General features: G+C 42.7%; 1 protein-coding gene across 1 annotated transcript; it reads left to right on the forward strand.

Annotated features, from left to right (window-relative positions):
• The first annotated feature begins 7208 nt into the window (after nt 1-7208).
• On the forward strand, nt 7209-17745 carry LOC132593082 (vomeronasal type-2 receptor 26-like). The gene is made up of 6 exons (XM_088655082.1): nt 7209-7447; nt 8740-9022; nt 10708-11556; nt 14776-15003; nt 15945-16071; nt 16847-17745. The coding sequence occupies exons 1-6, from the start codon at nt 7209-7211 to the stop codon at nt 17743-17745; spliced, it is 2625 nt and encodes an 874-aa protein (XP_088511208.1).
• Nucleotides 17746-19613: the final 1868 nt, after the last annotated feature.

Below are 19613 nucleotides of genomic sequence, written 5' to 3' on the forward strand. Positions count from 1 at the left end.
CAAGGCTGGACGCAAAATAAAAAATAAGACATGCCCTGAAAATAAGCCAATGTGGTTTTTTTTTTTAGGAATAATAAATATAAGATGGTGTCTTATTTTTGGAGAAACACGGTAAAGCCTAGATTAAAAGGGGCACGACTGCCCTTACTTAAAATGGCCACCGGAGCCTCGCATGTGACACAACGCCCACTAAATTATAAAGCGAAACCCCTTGCTGTGCCCCCAAGTGCGTGTTAGGAGAAATTATGAACGACTGCCTAATGCTGCCAGGCGTTTATTAATGCAGCCGCCGGGAGAGGCTTTGGGCTTGGGGTGGAATGGCTGTTTTCGTGGTTGAATGGCCTCCTGTTTTACAGGATCTCGTGGCAGAGGCGGGGTTTGTGGGTGTGGCGTGTTGTTGTGGCTAATCCCTGTGATTGCCCCCACGTGTCCCGATCCATGATCTATTCTGTTTGTTGTCCCCCCCCCTCCATGACCGGTGTGTCTCAAGACGTTTTGAAGGATGGTATTTATTTTTGTTTTGTGGATTTTGGGGGGCTAGTGTTGCTAAATTGTAAAGTAAAAACCCCTTGCTGTGCCCCCAAGTCCATTGCTGTGGGTTATCTACCCCCCCCAGCCTATGTCAGCCCATGACCTATTTGGGCTCCTCCTCCCCCCACCTCCCACCCAGGGCTCCATTTGGGATAGTATTTAAAGGGCTGTAGAGCTGAGCCCTAGTCTGTAAAATGGAGCCAAGGCCACCTGTTTTACAGGATCTCGTGGCAGAGGCGGGGTTTGTGGGTCCCGATCCATGATCTATTCAGTTTGTGTCCCCCCCCCTCCATGACCGGTATATCTCATGATGTTTTGAAGGATGGTATTTATTTTTGTCTTGTGGATTTTTTTTGGGGGGGGGAGTGTTGCTAAATGGTAAAGTTAAAACCCCTTGCTGTGCAGGGTCTTACATAAATCAAAGGCCGTGCTGCGTCCTGTGCCCCCCCCCGGCAGGCCCCAACCTCCACTTGGCAATGTTGGTTTTTTGGTGGGGTTTTTTTGGGGGGGGGGTAGTGGTGCTAAATGATAAAGTAAAAACCCCTTGCCGCGCCCCCGAGTGCGTTGCTGTGGGTTTCCCCCCTCCCCGGGCCTGTCAGGGGCCTACATAAAGGCCTAGTGGTCTGATAATGGCCGCCTTGGTGGTTTCAGTTGCTTGGTTGATGATGATGTCATTTGGTTTGTGGGTGTGGCTTAGATTTCACAGGAAGGGAGGGGGTGTACTGTAGGAGGAATTCCACTTGAGGGCGCTGTTTGAGTTGGTGGAAAACCAGGTCTGTACCTGCGCAGGTGTGTGATTTGAGGGTTTTTTGCCCCCAACAGGGAGTAGCCTGGATCGTTGTGTCAAAATTTCAGGATGATCAGTCAAGCGGTTACGGAGAAAAGTTGAACCTGGATTTTCACGATTTTTACATTTATATATATATAGATTCCTTTCTATGTTATTTTCCTGCAAGTAAGGTTTCAGTAGAGTTGCTGCTGTCATGATTAACCAGTCCCAGTGATTTCAGTACAGCCACTTCACACTTAATTGGGGGTTATGTTCCGAACATCAATGAAGATTGCGTAAGTTCGGAGCACCCTCTAAAACCCGTTTAATGTCTTCTCTGCTGCTCTTTCACCATTCCACACACCAGATTCAGAGCAAAAGCCATTTTTTAGCCATTATCAGCTTTGTTGTGGCCTTTTTTGCCAGGACAGGAAATTGCCCGAGAGCTTCAATGAGGCCAAATTCATCACCTTCAGCATGTTGTTGTTTTGTAGTGTTTGGATCTCCTTTGTTCCGGTCTACCTGAGCACCAAGGGGAAACACATGGTGGCTGTGGAGATCTTCTCCATCTTGACCTCCAGTGCTGGCTTACTGGGCTCCATCTTTGTTCCTAAATGCTACATCATTTTGTTGAGACCTGATCAGGAGCCTGAACAAGGCAAGGAGCAAGGAGCTGTTAATAAAGAGGAAATAATAAATTATCCTATCGTCTTTGGGGGATTTTCCTACCCAAATATGAGCAATGTAATCTCTCTCTATCCACACCCTTAATTTTTGTTTTAATCTCTGTGTTGCAATTCTCTGTTATGTGCAATTTCTTTTAAAAATCCCCTATGGTCTCTCTGAGACAGAAGCCCTAAGGTTTATTTGGAAAACTAAAAAACTCATGAGTACCGCAGAATATTGAGGCCTGATTAGAACTTCAGAGGGTAATTGATTAGAAACTGAACATGAAAAAACAATATATTGAGACTATATATTAAGACCAATTGCAGTCGTTAACAGTCATCAACAGGTTTACCACTCCTATCAGCCAATCACCCATTCCCACCACCCTTCTGAGTAATACCCCTCCCCACCCTCTGACTATACACAAGGGTCCGGTGACTTCTGTTTCAGTGTATCTGAAGAAGTGTGCATGCACACGAAAGCTCATACCAAAATATAAACTTAGTTGGTATTTAAGGTGCTACTGAAGGAAATTTTTTTTATTTTGTAACCCGTTTGTTACAGTCTGGGAGAAATTAACCACCAGAAAGGAGCCCAATGATGTAATCTACTGAGACACCTCCTGTGGCCACCGTTGGGGGGCGTCATAAGGCCCTGACCTCCGCAGGCTCAGGACAAAGCTACCGCCCCTGGAACCCCTTTAACGGGATTAACTCTCCAATTTCTGGTCAGACGATGATGTAATCTGCCCCCCTTCTTCTTTTATGCAAATTTCCAATGCCTAACCGCCAAACCAAGTTGTGACAAATTGCTATGAGGTAGGCGAAAAAACCAGTTTGGCTAGTCCAAGTGGAAAAAGTCCTACCAGGCCCCTGGCCAACCAATGCGACCAACCGAAGTCCATAGCAGCGTCGGCCTAACCTGCCTAGCCTAAAGAGCGGGCGGGTGGGTGATCCGAGCGGGCTGAGAGCTGGGGCAAAAGAGACCGAGTTCCTGCCTCCGGCTCGTTTAAAAGGGGGAAAGCCCCGCCTCCCGGCCGACCCTATTGGTCCGCCCTGGTATGACGGAGGCAGGAACATCTCGCGAGGGGGGCTGAGCGCTCAGCCCCCATCATGAGAGTTCACTTAGGCCACGCCCACAACGCCACCTCCATGAGATGCAGAAGTGGCTTTTCTACACCCTTTTCTTCACTGGGGACCAGAGTCTGTGTGTCATGGATTGTTATTGAACTTTCTCAAAGCATCTCTGCAGCTGGGGTCATGTGACACTAAAGGTTCAAAACTCTGGAGATAAATATCATGCTACTGAGCAGTTCTGTATCCTTTCTCTATCTTTCTCTTTCTCCTGTATAATCTTCCTGTCTTTCTTGTTTCTCTAACTGGATACACACTTTTGAGTTAAGTTTTGACCCTTGTAAGGGCATCCAGCAAGAATTGTGGGCTTTATAACCATTCTTAAGCTTTAAGAACCTCAGTAAAATATTACTAAAGAACGTCTGCTGCCTGTGTATGTTTTACTTTGTTTTTTAAAAAAATAATTTTTATTAGTTTTATATAATAACACAAAAAGACAAAACATAAAAAAACAATTCTATCCACCTTCCCTCCCTCCCCCCACAAGTCCCCTTCTGCCACAAGTGGATCCTGCAGGTGTTGAGAGTTGAAGCTAGTCCATTTTGAAGCTGGGTTTGCCCTCACCCCCCTCTCCTTAGCTCCTGGACCCACCCCTGCCACCAGGAGGCCCCGAGACGAAAGGAGAGATTGGGATAAGGAACCCCCCAACTATTTATATATAATCCTCCAACATAATAGACAAACAGACAAACAATTAAAAATATCAATTTCTTACTTTGTTAAACATTGTATTTGTGACTTCCTCAGATCCCTTCTTCCTGATTTTCATAGTTCCTTAATATAATTATGGCGGGTTTCTTTTCTTAATTCCGATTCTTATTCTTAAAGATCAACATTATTTCCCTCCATCTTCGTGCCGCCTCCCCACAAGCCCCCTCCTGCCACAAGAGGACCCATGAGGTGTGACCATCCAAGGGAGGTCTATTTTGTAATTGGGTTTCCTTCCACCCCTCCCTCCCCCCCAGAGCCCCCCCTGCCACCAGAGGCTTCAGGTCGATAGGGAGGAAGATAGGTGGCTATCCACCCAACTACCTAACTAAACATGGCATTCTACTCAACAAATCTAAAGTTTCTTTCCCCAGCCCTTCCTCCACCCCCCACAAGAAATGTCAATTATTACATATTATTAATATCTCTAACCAAACATCTTAACATTATTCTCTTAAACGCCCTCTCCCCCCCCCCCCGGAGTCTTTCCCCCATTTGGTCCAGCATTTCCTTCAACAAGCCAAGATTTCAGAACCGTTTTTCAGCCAGCCTATATAACAGTTTACCAATTTTTCATCCCACACCAAATCTATCCCAGTTCACAATTCCGGTCTCTGTCCTCCCCTCCCTCTGCTTTCCCCACCCCTCGATCTCACTTCTCCCTTTTCTATTTTCCCCAGTCTCCCCATTTTCAAAAATCATTTTCCATTGGAAGTGATGCTTCTCCACGAAGATTGTTTTCTCAATTGAATTCCAAGAGCTAATGCTGATTGTAGTCTTCTCTTCATCTTCTTCTTTTTCCACCTTTTGTCGAGCATCATCCTCTTCTTGATTTTTGAGATCACTTTTATTTTCAGAAGTAGCATCTTGGTCCTGTCCATAGTCCACTGTGCTCCCCAGCGGTGAGCTAAATTGTTCCTGTACCTGTAAGAGATCTCTCAGAGTTTCCAGAATTTCCAAATAGTCTAGCACAGTCTGCCGGAAGACTGCTGAATAGGGTGTTGACATTCTTTCTTAACCACAGACAGAGTGAAGATTAGAAGACAGTAGACACTGGAAATTTCCTTCCTCAAAGACGGTGACCTGCATCTTGGCTAACCATTTTCAAAGTCTTTAACATCTTCTAATCTTAAATAACGTCCTTAACAAAATTTTCTCCTTCTTTCCCTTTTTGACAGCTGTCAAATTTATTTAATAACCTTGCTGAGCCTCGTGGGGTGCCAGCTCCAGGGTCAAGAAGGGGTTAGAAAAAGCTTTCTTTCTTTGGAGTTATAAGGCAGTCAATTTCCCTTTCGGCTTTGGGATATTTTCGCGCCTCTAAAGTCCACAGTAGGAAGAGATCGACTTCCGTTTTTTTGGAATCTCTTCCTATAATTCCAATTGACTTTCCAAAGTTCCAAATAGAGATTTCACTTACTTTATCAAAATCTTTTGTTTCTTGGGAAGAATCTGCCGCTTGCTGGTAGAAGACTCGGGGCTTCGCTTCTTGGAGGTGACGGTGTTGCCCAAAATGGCTGCGGCGACTCCACTTTGCTGGCTCTCGGCTGACTCTACTGAGTCTCCCGGGCAGCGGAGGAATCACAAATTGGAGCTCCGCTGGGCAGCTAAGCCCCCAGGGCGCTCTTCCCGGGGTTTTTATGGGGAATCCGCGTGCCCCGCGGATTCCCCCCCCCCTCCGCGATGCCAGAGACCTCGGAGCTCGAGGTCTCTACGTCCTCTTGCCAGCGCGGCAGACCGGAAGTCCCGCGTATGTTTTCCTTGGGCTCTGTATGAGAGCTGCACGCGCATTACTTTTCCACGTATCAGCTACTCTAATATTTTCTGCCAGGCCTTGGAGATACTGCACACAGGCATGAGCCAGGATTTCCCCTTCCTCCTACAACATCAGAAAATAGCTCAGTTGATTCCAAATCAATGGAAACCAGTTGAAACCAAAACATGGTCCCCACCATTTACCGGAAAGTCTCCAAGGCCAATATGCTTAAGTCGAATTAAGACAAGACAGGTATAAGGCTACAGAGCAAGCTGTTGTGCCAGGCATAGCTAACCTTGGGAGGGAATTAGTAATCAGGCCTCTTGCTCTCCTTCACTCTACCTGAGAAGCACAACGTTTTAAGTCTGAGCTGGTTTCCTCATACTCAGACCACTTGGTTCTTAGAAGCCTCCCTCGCATTCCTATACAGTGGTGCCTCGCTAGATGAATTTAATTCGTTCCACGAGTCGCTTTGTATAGCAAAAAAATTCGTTTTGCGAAGCGGCTCCCATAGGAATGCATTGAAGTGCGGATTCCCATAGGGTGCCTCGCAAGACGTAAAAAAAAATTGTCTTGCAAGGCACCCTATGGGACAAAAAAAATCATCTTGCTAAGCGCGCTATAGGAAACTTCGTCTTGCGAGTCTCCATTGAAATCGCAAAACGCATTCGTCTTGCGAAAAATTCGTCTTGCAGGGCATTCGTCTTGCGAGGTACCACTGTACCAAGAATGTGGACCTTTCAGCATTGTCAATAAGCCAAGTTTTGCTGCCTGTGTTTTCTGACTGTTATGCGGAAAAGCACATGAACCTTGCCTTTGAAGAGTTTATAAGTATGACCAGTTCCTAACTTACCGAATGTGTGGTCTCATTCTATGCTAAGGGAAGAGGGGAATCATATTTTAAAGGTCTAGCAACCTATATTTCCACAGTTTAATTTGCTGCCTATTTTGTGATTTAAAATCTCGGCAGGGAATCTCTCACCGAAGAGTTTGTGTCCCAAACCTGGATGTTGGCATCCAGGGCATTCTCCTTTGTTGATACCTATTTTTCCTTCCTACCAACCCAAAACACCTTCAAAACTCAGTCCTTTTCACCATTCTTTTGTCTTGGTATAATTGTTAGAAATCTAATGAAGTGGTGTTCAGGTAGGAAATTTGGGGAGGTCAGATTAATCATTAGCACTGGTCAGCATTAATAAGAGACTGGCTAACTGTTCTTCTCTTCCTCATTGTTGTTAATTCTGCATGCACTTTTGTTGTCCCATAAACAGACAGAAACCACTTTGGATGAAACATCAGAAGAAGGGGTTGGTTTGGTTTTTTGGTCATTTTCTGAGAGCTTGTTATTATCTCACCTATAATTATCACTCTCATCATGGCTATGTCTCCTTTGGATAATGTCTCAGTAGATTTCCAGAGAATACTAACCAATGTCAAAACATGGGTATGAAAACCTCTTCCTGCCATTCTAAGCAAGAGAGAGGACAGAGGAAGAGGAAGGATTTTCACTTTTCTCTTAATCAAGTTGTAAAATAGGAGTATAATCTGTGAATTGTTAGAGAAGTGCTGTTCACGATAAGGCAGAACATTGTACTGAGTGGTTGTGAAGCAAGGTTCATGTGCTGGATGGAAATAAGGGTGTTTGATGGAAAAGAATATTTGCTTCAGTATGCTGCTGTTTATTGTGCCCCTTCTCTTTCGTATGCTACCTTCTGTGTGCAAACATACCACAAGTTGCAATGTCTATGATCGGTCCAGAATTCCACATGAATACTACCAACCTGGTCATCTTATTGTTGGCGGAGTTACTTCCCACCTCCTTACTGCTTTTGATGAAGAAAACTTCAAAGAAAGGCTAACTATCCATCAACTTCTTAATAACTTGTAAATAATTCAAATGTCAAATAATCAGATGATACTGAAATATCCCCTAGCTCTAGTCAGGCCTACTCAGAAGCTAGTTCCACTGATTTCAGCAGGATTTATATCTAGGCAGATGGAGGGGGGCGGCATTTACAAAGCTGAAGAGTTGGCTTGGAAGAAGGGAGATGCAGATCTGAATGTGACAGTCTGGTCTTGTTGGTGTGTTCTCTCCTCCTCACATCCCACCAAATCTCTTCCAATGAGAGTTTAACAAGAGAACTCACAGATTAAACCTTCCTAGTTTAAGATCGAAAGCCCTTCTCTGTTTATCTGTTATTAATCTTCACCTCAGAAACTCTCATGTGAGGGGTCTTAAAGGTTCACCTCTCCTTTGAGGTGGCGCTCAAAGAGCCCCTGATGTTCTCATCTAAATTAGGCTAGGCGATTGTGTTTATAATTTATAGAAAGGCCCTGGATCAGATCTATTCAGACTGTATTCACCTGAAGGCAGTGATCAGTGAAGAAATGTCAGTTAACTGTCGGCTGGGAGAAGTTCTGAGGGACGCGTCAGTTCCGATTGAGCAGCAAAGATCAGGTTTTCCTGGAGGAAAATGGCAGGACACATGGTGAAGTCTGAATGAGCCCTACATTAAGCTAAAATGCTGCTCAGTTCTTACCAGAAGAACATAATAAAAGTAGATTTCTTATATGAGCTCAGCTGTCCAAACAGGGAGGAACATAATCTGAGGGGTTTGCCTGTCAGAGGCAGACTGTACCCAGCTGCTATACCAATTTTTGAATAAATTGAACAGAAGTGGAGGCTTAGGGAAGTTGGTATGAGATAAAAGGCTTTAGAGGCTCGTGTCAGCAAGAGCGTCTCTTAGAACCTCAAGAAGTGTTGTCAAGTATATGATGGACCCCAAAGAAAACATCAATATTCCATTATTGGAAAGGGGGGAATTCAAATCAGTTCATATTTAAATGTGAAACTACCAAAAAAAAATGTTCTAAAAATATATCAAAAATAAAACGCAGCCATCATTTGAAATTCACACTTCTCCAAATTGTTCAGTGCTAAACAATATAAACAAAAATGAATATCTGGAGGTAAAGTGTTGCTAAAAATGCATATATTAGTGTAAGTGGAATAGAAGTGGAATACAATGCATTCCTGTGGGGAAAGTATTCTGCAGTTATGTGTATATTAGGGCACAATTTGCACTAAAATACTGAAGAATCATAAAGAAGCCCATTAAAATAATAATAATGCATAGCATATCTCCCAATGATACAGCATAAAATTCTCATTGCAGTATTGTGCCAAAGAACTACCAGCATATCCTGGCCTTGGTATTTGCTGTCAAGGAGATCAATGAGAACCCCAAGATCTTACCTAATATCACACTGGGATTCCACATCTATGACAATTACTTTGATGAAAGGATGACCTACAGGGCTGCTCTGAACCTTCCCTCTAACCTTATACCCAACTACAAGTGCAACATCCAAAAACGCCTGATGGCAGTTATTGGGGGACTGGACTTTGATTCCTCGCTCCAAATGGCAAACATCTTGAGCATCTACAAGATTCCCCAGGTAAGATGCTGCCTTGGGGATTTCACACATTCACCATGATGTTTTCTGTTCAGAAAGGATTTGTATAATAGAGAAATAGTTGTGAGAGATAAAGGAGAGTGATCCTGCCCTTCACAAAAAGTGTTCCCAGTGTGCTTTGCACAATTAAATAGAATGCGTAGCATCAAGCTGTCAGGTAGCATTAAGCCATCAGCGTAATAAAAACATGTCTGCCATTCCAGGTAGCCATTCCTCTCCCCCACTCTTAGGCATACTGGCCATTTCTCTCTGCAGGAGGTCTGAGCAGTGAATGCTACATGTCTCCTCTATCTAGCTTGGGTTCAGCTGATGAATGCACCCCAATGGCAGTACTGAAAGAAGATTGAATGACAGGACATCCTATTCCATAATAATATTTTTACTGTTTATATACCCCACCCATCAGATTGGGTTGCCTCATCTATTCTGGGCGGCTTCTGTTAGATATAAAAACATAATAAAACATTAAACATTTTTTAAAAAACTTCCCTATACGGAAGTGTCTTCAGATGGATTGGGGATTGGATAACTCCATGCAATCCAACATTTCTCTGATGAAAGGAGGGACCTCCTATGGAAAAGTGGGACAATGTGGGATTAAATGGGAAGAAACTGGGATGTCTGCTGTAAATCCAGGACTGTCCTTGGAAAATAGGGACACTTGGAGGGTCTGCCACTGTATTGCATGCCAGGGGGCTGCAGGAATGTGGTTTTCCTCAAGTGTTTTTCCACAGGAGAGTGCTGTAGCAGCACACCAAATGCCATGGAGAAGGGGAGAGTGAAGTGAAGATACCTCCTTTCCTCCCACCCTGCCAACACATTTGTTTTTAAAACCACAGCCATTAGATGCACACAGGGCCAGCCCAAGACCCTTTGCTGCCTGAGGTGAACCACAAAATGATACCCTTGTGGAACTGCAGTTTGCTAACGCTGCTGAGTTAGAGCATGAATTAGGAGTATCCGATTCAGAGACAAAATGCAGCCCTCAAAACACTCTCCAGTCCTGCTCTCCCAACCCCTTGAGTGAGTTGGGTATTTTGTTTGTTTGATTTTCCACTGATTGAAAAGTGTCTATAGATGGAGAGAAGGTAATGTGATAGTAGAAGAGTTCTCATCTCACCCCACTTCCTTATCCACACCACCTAAAAACATGTATCCAAAGTCCATTCTGCCAACTGACACCCTCTCACCTTTGCTGCATGGCCTACTGGTTGGAGACTGAAGCTGCTCTCCTGCAAAGCTGGAAGCCTGCCTATCAGGAGTCAGCTGCCCACACCTTGTGGCACTTGAGGGGGGGGGGGGGTTCTGTGTGTTAGTGGTTTGAGAGAGGAAGGGAAGACACCATGAAGTCAGGAGCTGAAATGCGGTGAAGCCAAGTGAAAGAAACAGGGGAGAAGAAAGCAGCAACAGTAAGGCATAGAGGAGAAAGTGGAGAAAGAAAAGGAGTGGAGAGAAGAGGAAAGCAGTACAGGAAACTGGGCATGCAGGGGTGGCGGCTGAGAAACACAGTGAAATCTGCCACAACTGCCAAACCCGCCCCCCCCCTGCTTTGTGGAACCTGCCTTCTTAAGGCAACTAGCTCATTTTGCCTCCTGGGTGGGCAGGCCATAGATGCACATACCCAGTCCTTCTGCATTTATAGATGATGCTCCCTTATTTCCCTTTAGCTCACTTATGGCTCCTTTGCCCCAGAGGATGCTGGTCAAAGCGAATCCACTTCCTTCTACAAGATGGTGCCCAATGAAGCCCATCAGCACACTGGCATTGTTGAGTTACTTCTGCACTTTGGTTGGACATGGGTTGGGTTGCTTGCTGCAGAAAGTGGGGAGAGATTTATTCAGACCCTGAAACCTCTGCTCTCCCAGAAAGGCATTTGCTTGGCCTTCGCAGAGACAAACCTGAAAACGACACATTTGGCTGAGTATTATGACATGTATTTCCAGTTGATCCCAATTTATCAAGCTATTATGGAAAGTAAAGCCAAGGTGGTGGTTGTCTATGGAGGAACAAAGTCCATGCTTGCATTGCGAACAATGGTAGTACTAGGTGAAATGGAAAATGTGACCCAGACATCTGAAGGCAAGGTGTGGATTCTGACAGCACAACTGGATTTCACAGCATTGAGCCATCAAATGACCTGGGATATGCAAGCCTTCCAGGGTTCCCTCTCCTTTGCAGTTCATTCAAATGTGGTACAAGGATTCAAAGCCTTTCTGGAGGCACAAAATCCTTTTGCGGCAAATGGAAATGGCTTTGTCAAGCAGTTATGGGCACAAGTCTTTCCCTGTTCATTTCCAAACTCCAGTACAGAGGAGCAGGCCCGTGAAGCCTGCACCGGAGAGGAGAAGCTGGAAGATCTCCCTTCGTCTGGCTTTGAGATGAGCATAACTGGTCACAGCTATAGTCTCTATAATGCTGTCTATGCCATAGCACATGCTCTACATGCCATGTTCCTGCCTGGAGCCAAATATAGAGTAGTGGTGGAAGGAGAGATGCAGGAGCTTCACCCTTGGCAGGTAAATAATAATAATAATAAAAAATAAATGGGGGGAAATAGTGGTGCAATTGACTTCCGACAAGCACAGAAAGTGCGGACAAGACTGAGTGCATGTGGGGGGGGGGCGACCTTGCAGCTGTTGTAACATACATAATCTATCTTTTCAGTTCCATCAGTACAATTCCTAACAAAAAAGGCTTCTGGTTTTTTAACAAAAGCTATTTTAAACCTTTTTTTTAGGTCATTGTATATCATTTCCCAGAATTCCTTTATCACTTTACAATTCCACCACATATGATAAAAGGTGACTTACTTTTTCCATACATTTCAAACAAACGTTTGAACTTGTCCTATACATTTTTGCTAATTTCCTCGGGGTTAAAACCAGCGATACATCATTTCCATATAATTTTCTTTTAAAGTATAACACGCCACAAATTTCAAATCCCCTCTCCATGGTTTCCCCCATGCTGTAAACTGTATATTATACCTAAAGTCTCTTGCCCATTGAATCATAACCAATTTAACTTCTTCATCTTTAGTAAATCATTCCAATAACAATTTATACATTTTAGAAAACAATTTCACATTATTTTCCAACCATTCTTTCTCAAACCTTGATAGTTCAGTAGCAAAACCTTTTCTTTTATCAATTTTAAAGACATCATTCACCTGGTGATACTGGAACCAATCTGTTAAAAGGTCTTTTATGTCCTCAGTTTTTTTCAATTTCAGCTGGTGTTCCTCCTCTACTAATAACTCCCTATATGTTGCCCAGCCTTTTCTCATACTCAATTTCTTCACAGAGATCGCTTCTAATGGGGAGAACCAGCATGGTGTTTTCTGTTCTAGCTAATTTTTATATTTCTCCCATACCACATATAAAGATTTTCTTATTGCATGGTTCAGGAATCCTCTGTGTATCTTAACTTTTTCATATCATAGATACACATGCCAACCAAATCTGTTAGCATAAACCTCCAAATCCAAAATATCTGTATTTTGTAATGTTATCCATTCCCAAAACCAGCAAAGGCAGGACACCTCATAATATATTCTTAAATCTGGAAGGGGAAAACCACCTCTATCTTTAGAGTCTGTTAATAGTTTATGTTTTATTCTTGGTTTCTTCCCCTGCCAGATAAATTTTAAAATATCTCTTTGCCATTCCTTAAAGGGCCCTGCCCCACTGATTACAGGAATCAAATGAAACAAAAACAATATTATTGACAATATGATCATTTTTATCACAATCCTCGCCAAAATGATAGATTCATCTTCCCACATACCTCCAAATTTCTTTTTATTTCTTTCCACATAATTAAATAATTATCCTTATAGACATTAATATTCTTTGCTGTCAACAAACTTCTAAATATTTAACCTTTATATTATCAACTCAGTGATATTTTGTTGTTATTTTTTATTGTGTTCTGTCATGTTTTTCATCAGCATTTTCATTTTGCTCTTATTAAGCTTGAAGCTTGTTTCTTGCTCAAATTCAGGAGTCTCGGTAGACTTACAATCGGGTCTTCTACTGTTATCACAAGGTCATCTGCAAAAGCTTTAGGTTTATATGCTTTATTTCCCACCATTATCCCTTTTATTTCTTCATCTGATCTTATATTTTATGCCAGTGTCTCTAGTACTAAAATAAACAGTACAGTACTGGCAACAGGGGACATCCCTGTCTTATTCCTTTCATTATTTTACATCTTCCATTATTATATTATTCACAATCAGCTTTGCCTGTTGTTCTGAATAAATTGCATCATTTCCTCTATAAAATGTCTCTCCAAAATCCGTTGTTTCTAATGTGTCCCCCCCATAAAAGTCCAGGAAACATTGTCAAAGGCCTTTTCTGCATCTATAAACATTAATGCTGCTTGCTTATCATTCCTGGATTCCTGATATTAGATTAGATTAGATTTCTTTATTGTCATTGTGTAATTACAATGAAATTGGATTCTATCCCATAAAAACAAGAAACAAAACAAAAACACATTATATTTCTCATGTTATCCTTCATCTGCTGACTGCGAAGAAAGCCAGCTTAATCTTGATGGATGAAATCCTTTAAAATCTTTTTCATTCTGTTTGCCAAAATATTGGCAAATAGTTTGTAGTCATTATTTCATAAAGAGATTGGCCTGTAAATCTGTATCTTATTTTGGAATCAATGTAATATATGCCTCTTTCCGAGATTCTGGCAGTTTCCCTGTATTTAATATTCCATTCATTATATCCTTAAGTGGATGTGCCAGAAAAATCTTGTACTGTATTGGCCCTAATATAAATATATGCTGCACATTTAACATTGGAGGGGGGGGGGAGAGAGAAAGGAAAAATACCTGAATCTAAGCTGCTTTATTCCTTGCTGCTCCTGGCTGCCTACTGGGGAGCGGGGAGCTGGTCTGCATTGCCAATGGCCTTATCCCTTCCCAGCCTTGGGGGAGAGAATGTGGGACTATGCACAGGGCAGGTGCTGCTTTGCCACGCTCCTGGCGCTGTTTGCCCCATGCTCCTGGCTGCATATCATAAGGTCGCGAATATAAGCCACACTTTAACTTTTCACAGTCTGAATTTGGGGGAAAAGAGGAGCTTATATTTAGGCCAATATAGTAATTTCTTATAATACTTAGCTGATAGTCCAACTGGTCCTGGCGATTTATCAGCTTTAGCCTGGCCTATTGCCTGTTGCATCTCCATCATTGATACCGGAGCATTCAAATAACTAATCTTCTCCTTCAGAATTTTTGGTACATTGTTCTGCTTTAAATAACCTTCTATTTTTTTCTCTGTGTTCCTTACTGGCTCAATATAGCTCTGTGTAATAACAAAAAGTTTCCTTACATCTTTCGGATTGTCTCCTATTTTCCCTTGTACTTTCAGTTTATTTATTAAATTTTCACTGTTTTTTCATTAAACTGCTGTTAGGTTGCAATTTCCCTGGCTTGGGTTATGGTCCGAAAGTGTCCTAGTTTGTATCTCTGTTTTTTTTCTTAAATCCATGTGGATGTAGGCAGCAGCTCAGAACTCCACACACACCAAATTCACATTTAGAGTGAGCAGAACAAATGGCTTTATTGCCCATTTCCTCCTAAGGTAAGAGGAAGTGACAAAGGCCAAGCCTGTAAGGACACCTTACTCTACAGCATTAAAAGTTTTATGTATGTATTATATATGTATTGTGAGACATTTGCATTACTTCAGACTTACTGTTTTCCTTTCCATGCAGCTCCACCCCTTTCTTAGGAGTGTCTCATTTAACAACTCTGCTGGGGAAACGGTATCTTTTAGTCCAAACAGGGAAGTAGAAGCTGGCTTTGATATTACCAACCTGGTCACTTTTCCAAATAACTCCTTCATGAGAGTCAAGGTTGGAAGGGTAGGTGGGGAGGCTGCCACAGGCCAGCATTTCACCCTTGAGGACAACAGAATGGTGTGGCACAGAAGCTTTCACCAGGTGAGGCATAATCACTACATCTATGAGAGATAGGAAAAGAGAATGTTATTCTACTTACATATCATCAGTCCAGCACATACTTGCCTTTCCAGCCAGATTAGAAACTTTTTCCTCTGCACTGCTTAAGAATGATAGAATCATAGAGTTGGAAGTCATCCCGAAAGTCATGTTGTCCAGGATACAGGAATTTCAACATAAGATGATCTTGCTGGCTCAGATCAATGCTCAACTAGTGAGGAATATTGCCATTGGCCAGACTTGTCCAGCATCTGGATGTGGCATGTGGCTTTTGGTTGGGGTTCTTTTCGTCCAAGTGCATTTCATGAGTCTCTTGGGAAGGAGAAGAAGGTGCTTGTCCTTGCAGTTCAAATGCTGATGGCTGAGAAGGAAGTAGGGGCTGTGAAGCTTTGTCCCCAAGTGTAGAATGAGGAAAGGGGCTTCTTAGATTAGGGAAGATCAGCTCTCCCCAAGAAGGCTTGCCTGGCACCTACCAACATATCTATAGACACCAGGTCTCTCCCAAGCTGTTACTGAATTTATGGTCTTTCAAACTGGGATGTTACTGCTTCTGTTTGTCATGCTTTTCCTTTTTATGTGTTTATAATGTAAACTGGACTGTGGTATGGTAAAATGAATGACAACGGGTATTCAGCACTATACTGCCTCTGACCATTGAGTAAAAGCACACCCTCCACCAAGGGTGGTGGCCTCCAAACGGCTTCTCCTCCATTAGTTTTTCCAATAATATTTTAAAGTCAGCCAAGTTGATGCCCATAACTGTCTCCTGTAGAATTTAATCTCATAGTTTTAGCTATATTATGTGAAAAAGTGCCCCTAATCAATCCAATATTTAGCTTCATTGGATACCTCTGAGTTCTATTGTTATAAGAGAGGGAGAAAAAACTTTTCCTTACCCTCTTCCCCATTTTTTACATAAGCAGGTGTCACCCCTATCGGTCTGTAACCCAAGTTGTCCTCCTGGTTCCAGGAAGGAAAAGAAGGAGGGGGAGCCATTCTGCTGCTATGATTGTGCTCCATGTCCTCAAGGCAAGATTTCGTCCCAGAAGGGTAAGAGACACAGGATATATAATTTTCAAACTGTATGTCATGTTAGAAGTTGAGGGAAAGGATAAATAAATCAGTGGTGATGTGTGTATTTTTGTACATATTGTTTGATTGGAGAACTGCATCACAAATGTTTAGAGAAGTACACATTTTTAATGGCATCTTTACTTTGGTCAATGTGTTGGTTCAAGGAGTGCAATGTAGGTAACTTTCTTATTCAAGTGGCATAAAAACCAAATTTCTGCTCCATACCTATTGGCAGATAGCCCCCATAACGGAATATGGACCATCTTCTAAAAAAAACCAATGGTTTGTAACCCATGATCAAATCTTCGTTACAGTTTAAAATACAGCAGGCAATTTTGATCTAAAAGCACCAGTGATATGATTTTGTATGAGACACCTTCCTTAATTCAGGCAATAAGAAATAAACATGTCTATGAATGATGTGTGATCATACACCTGGGCTGAATGCGTTCAACATACTGTAGTATGGGGTGTGTGTGGAATGGGGCTGGGAATGGAACCCCTGTGTAAAATGGTCATGGGCAGTACCTGTTCTGAACAATAACAATGTGGTTTATGTGGAGTTTGCAATCCCTCACAGGACACCCGACATGGCCAAAGTGCTGAGGTGGGGGTCTCAAGCATCACTTTCAATCTGGTTACTCTGGAAATATCTGGGATTATTTTCAATAAACCTTAAGAGGTCCATACTCACAGCAGTAATCATTGCTCTTCTAACATCTGAAATCTGAATGCATTACTTTCTTTCCAGACAAGGAAGATTGCGTTGCGTGCCCCGAAGATCACTATCCAAACATGGAACAATCACAATGCATTCTAAAGACCATCAGCTTCTTGTCTTTTAAAGAGCCTCTGGGGATGAGTTTAGCATTGTTTTCCCTTTCTCTCTCTCTCCTCACAGTGGTGGTACTAGCCATCTTCATTAAACATCAGGACACACCCATTGTCAGAGCAAACAACCGGGACCTCACCTACACACTCCTCACTTTCCTCCTGCTCTGCTTTCTCTGCCCATTGATCTTCCTCAGCCCACCAGAGAGAGTGAGCTGCCTGCTCCGACAAATGGCTTTTGGCCTTGTTTTCACAGTGACCGTTTCTTGTGTGCTGGCCAAAACTATCACGGTGGTTGTGGCCTTTGTGGCCACCAAACCAGGATCCAGAATGAGGAAGTGGGTGGGGAAAAGACTTGGAAGCGCCATTTTGCTTTCTTGTTCCCTTATCCAAGCGGGCATTTGCACTGTGTGGTTAGGAATGTCTCCCCCATTCCCTGATTCTGACATGCAGTCTGCAATGAGGGAAATCATTTTAGGCTGTAACGAAGGGTCAGTTGCCCTGTTTTATTGTGTCCTGGGCTACATGGGATTTTTAGCCATTATCAGCTTTGTTGTGGCCTTTTTTGCCAGGAAACTGCCTGACAGCTTCAATGAGGCCAAATTCATCACCTTCAGCATGTTGTTGTTTTGTAGTGTTTGGATCTCCTTTGTTCCGGTCTACCTGAGCACCAAGGGGAAATACATGGTGGCTGTGGAGATCTTCTCCATCTTGGCCTCCAGTGCTGGCTTACTGGGCTCCATTTTTGCTCCCAAATGCTACATCATTTTGTTGAGGCCTGATCTGAACAGCAAGGAGCAGTTAATAAAGAGGAAGTAATAAATTATCCTATCGTCTTTGGGTGTTTTTTTTCTTCTATAATATGAGCAATGTAATCTCTCTTTATCCACAACATTAAATTATGTTGTATTGACATGTTGCAATTCCTCTGTGCAATTTCTTTTAAAAATCCCCTGTGGTCTCTTTGAGACAGGGCTCCCTACCTGATCTGGTTTTAACCCTAAGGTTTATTTGGAAAACTAAAAAACTGTCATGAGTACCACAGAATATTGAGGCCTGACTAGAACTTCAGAGGGTAATTGATTACAATCTGAACATGAAAAAAACAATACACTGAGAGAAAACTTTTATATAGGTCTTGTTGCTTTCTAGCTTATTTTCCTGCAAGTAAGGTTTCAGTAGAGTTGCTACTGTCATGATTAAGCAGTCTCAGAGATTTAAGTATAGCGAGTCCCCACTTACTTAGGGTTATGCTCCGGTGTCCCTCCCCCCCCCACATAAATGAAGATTGGATAGGTGCGAAGCACCCTCTAATCCAGGGGTCAGCAAACTTTTTCAGCAGTGGGCTGGTCCACTGTCCCTCAGACCTTGTGGGGGGCTGGATTATATTTTGGAAAAAATATGAACGAATTCCTATGCCCCATAAATAACCCAGAGATGCATTTTAAATTTAAATAAAATGACACATTCTACTCATGTAAAAACACCAGGCAGGCCCCACAAATAACCCAGAGATGCATTTTAAATAAAAGGACACATTCTACTCATGAAAAAACATGCTGATTCTTGGACCATCCGCGGGCCGGATTTAGAAGGCGACTGGGCTGCATCCGGCCCCCGGGCCTTAGTTTGGAGACCCCTGCTCTAATCCCTTGGAATGTCTTCTCTGCTGCTCTCTCTCCATTCCAGATCAAAAAAAAACTGCACCTAAAAGACCCACATCTGGAATTTTGGGGTCTGACTGGAGGCTGTGTGCTCTTCCAAGCACATTAGCTCTCAGGTGGGGGGGCGGGGCTGAGCAGTGTAAACAACCCCCTGCTGCTCCTCCTGTCTCTACTCTCACCAGCCATGAGAACTCTCCATCTCTCTCTTTCCATTTCTGGGTATTAATTAAATTATTTAGTTATTTGTGTTCAGTGAGGGATGCCTGTAGTTATGGGTAATATATGCTGCTGCCTGTGAGTGCCTGGGGGACCGCTCCCTTTTCTGCCATTTCCACCTGGCCTAGGGGGCGGGGCCTGCACTCACCAACACAGCCATAGTCTGCCTGCCTGCAGAGAGGCCTGCTGTTGTTGCTGCATATAATTTCAGCAGCAAGAAATGTTTTTAAATGTCTTATAGGTTTGAATGTGTTTAATTTGCGTTTGTTTAAATTTATTTTGTTGGTAATTTTTTGTTTTGTTTTGTATTGTTTTCTTGTAATGTTTAATAGATTATTGTGCTTTATTTTTCTGTTGGAAGCCGCCCAGAGTGGCTGGGGAAACCCAGCCAGATGGGCGGGGTATAAATAATAAATTATTATTATTATTATAGACCATTCCTGTTGAGTTTTTTTGAATTTAAAATTCAATGGATAACAATTGTGGTATTTTTAATGGGCTTATTATTATAAGATGGGGCAGAATGCTTCTGAATGTATATTTTGGTGTAAAAGCATATTGAACAGTAATGAAATTAAGCTCCATTTTTAAAATATAATGCCACCACACACTACTTTTTATTTATTACTTCTATATACTTTCCCACCAACCAGTTGTGAGGTGCTTTTCTATCAGGATCAAAAAATAGTTGTTTGTGCTTGTAGAGAAGGTGTGGTTTCTTAATATCTTCCCAGGGCTAAATTCCCATTGCTGCAAACCATGTAAAGAAGTTGAGAGAGAAGGAAGGTGGAGGGTTCTCTACACCCC

Source organism: Zootoca vivipara, chromosome 12 (assembly GCF_965207765.1).
Source record: "Zootoca vivipara chromosome 12, rZooViv2.hap1.1, whole genome shotgun sequence".
NCBI lineage: Eukaryota > Metazoa > Chordata > Lepidosauria > Squamata > Lacertidae > Zootoca > Zootoca vivipara.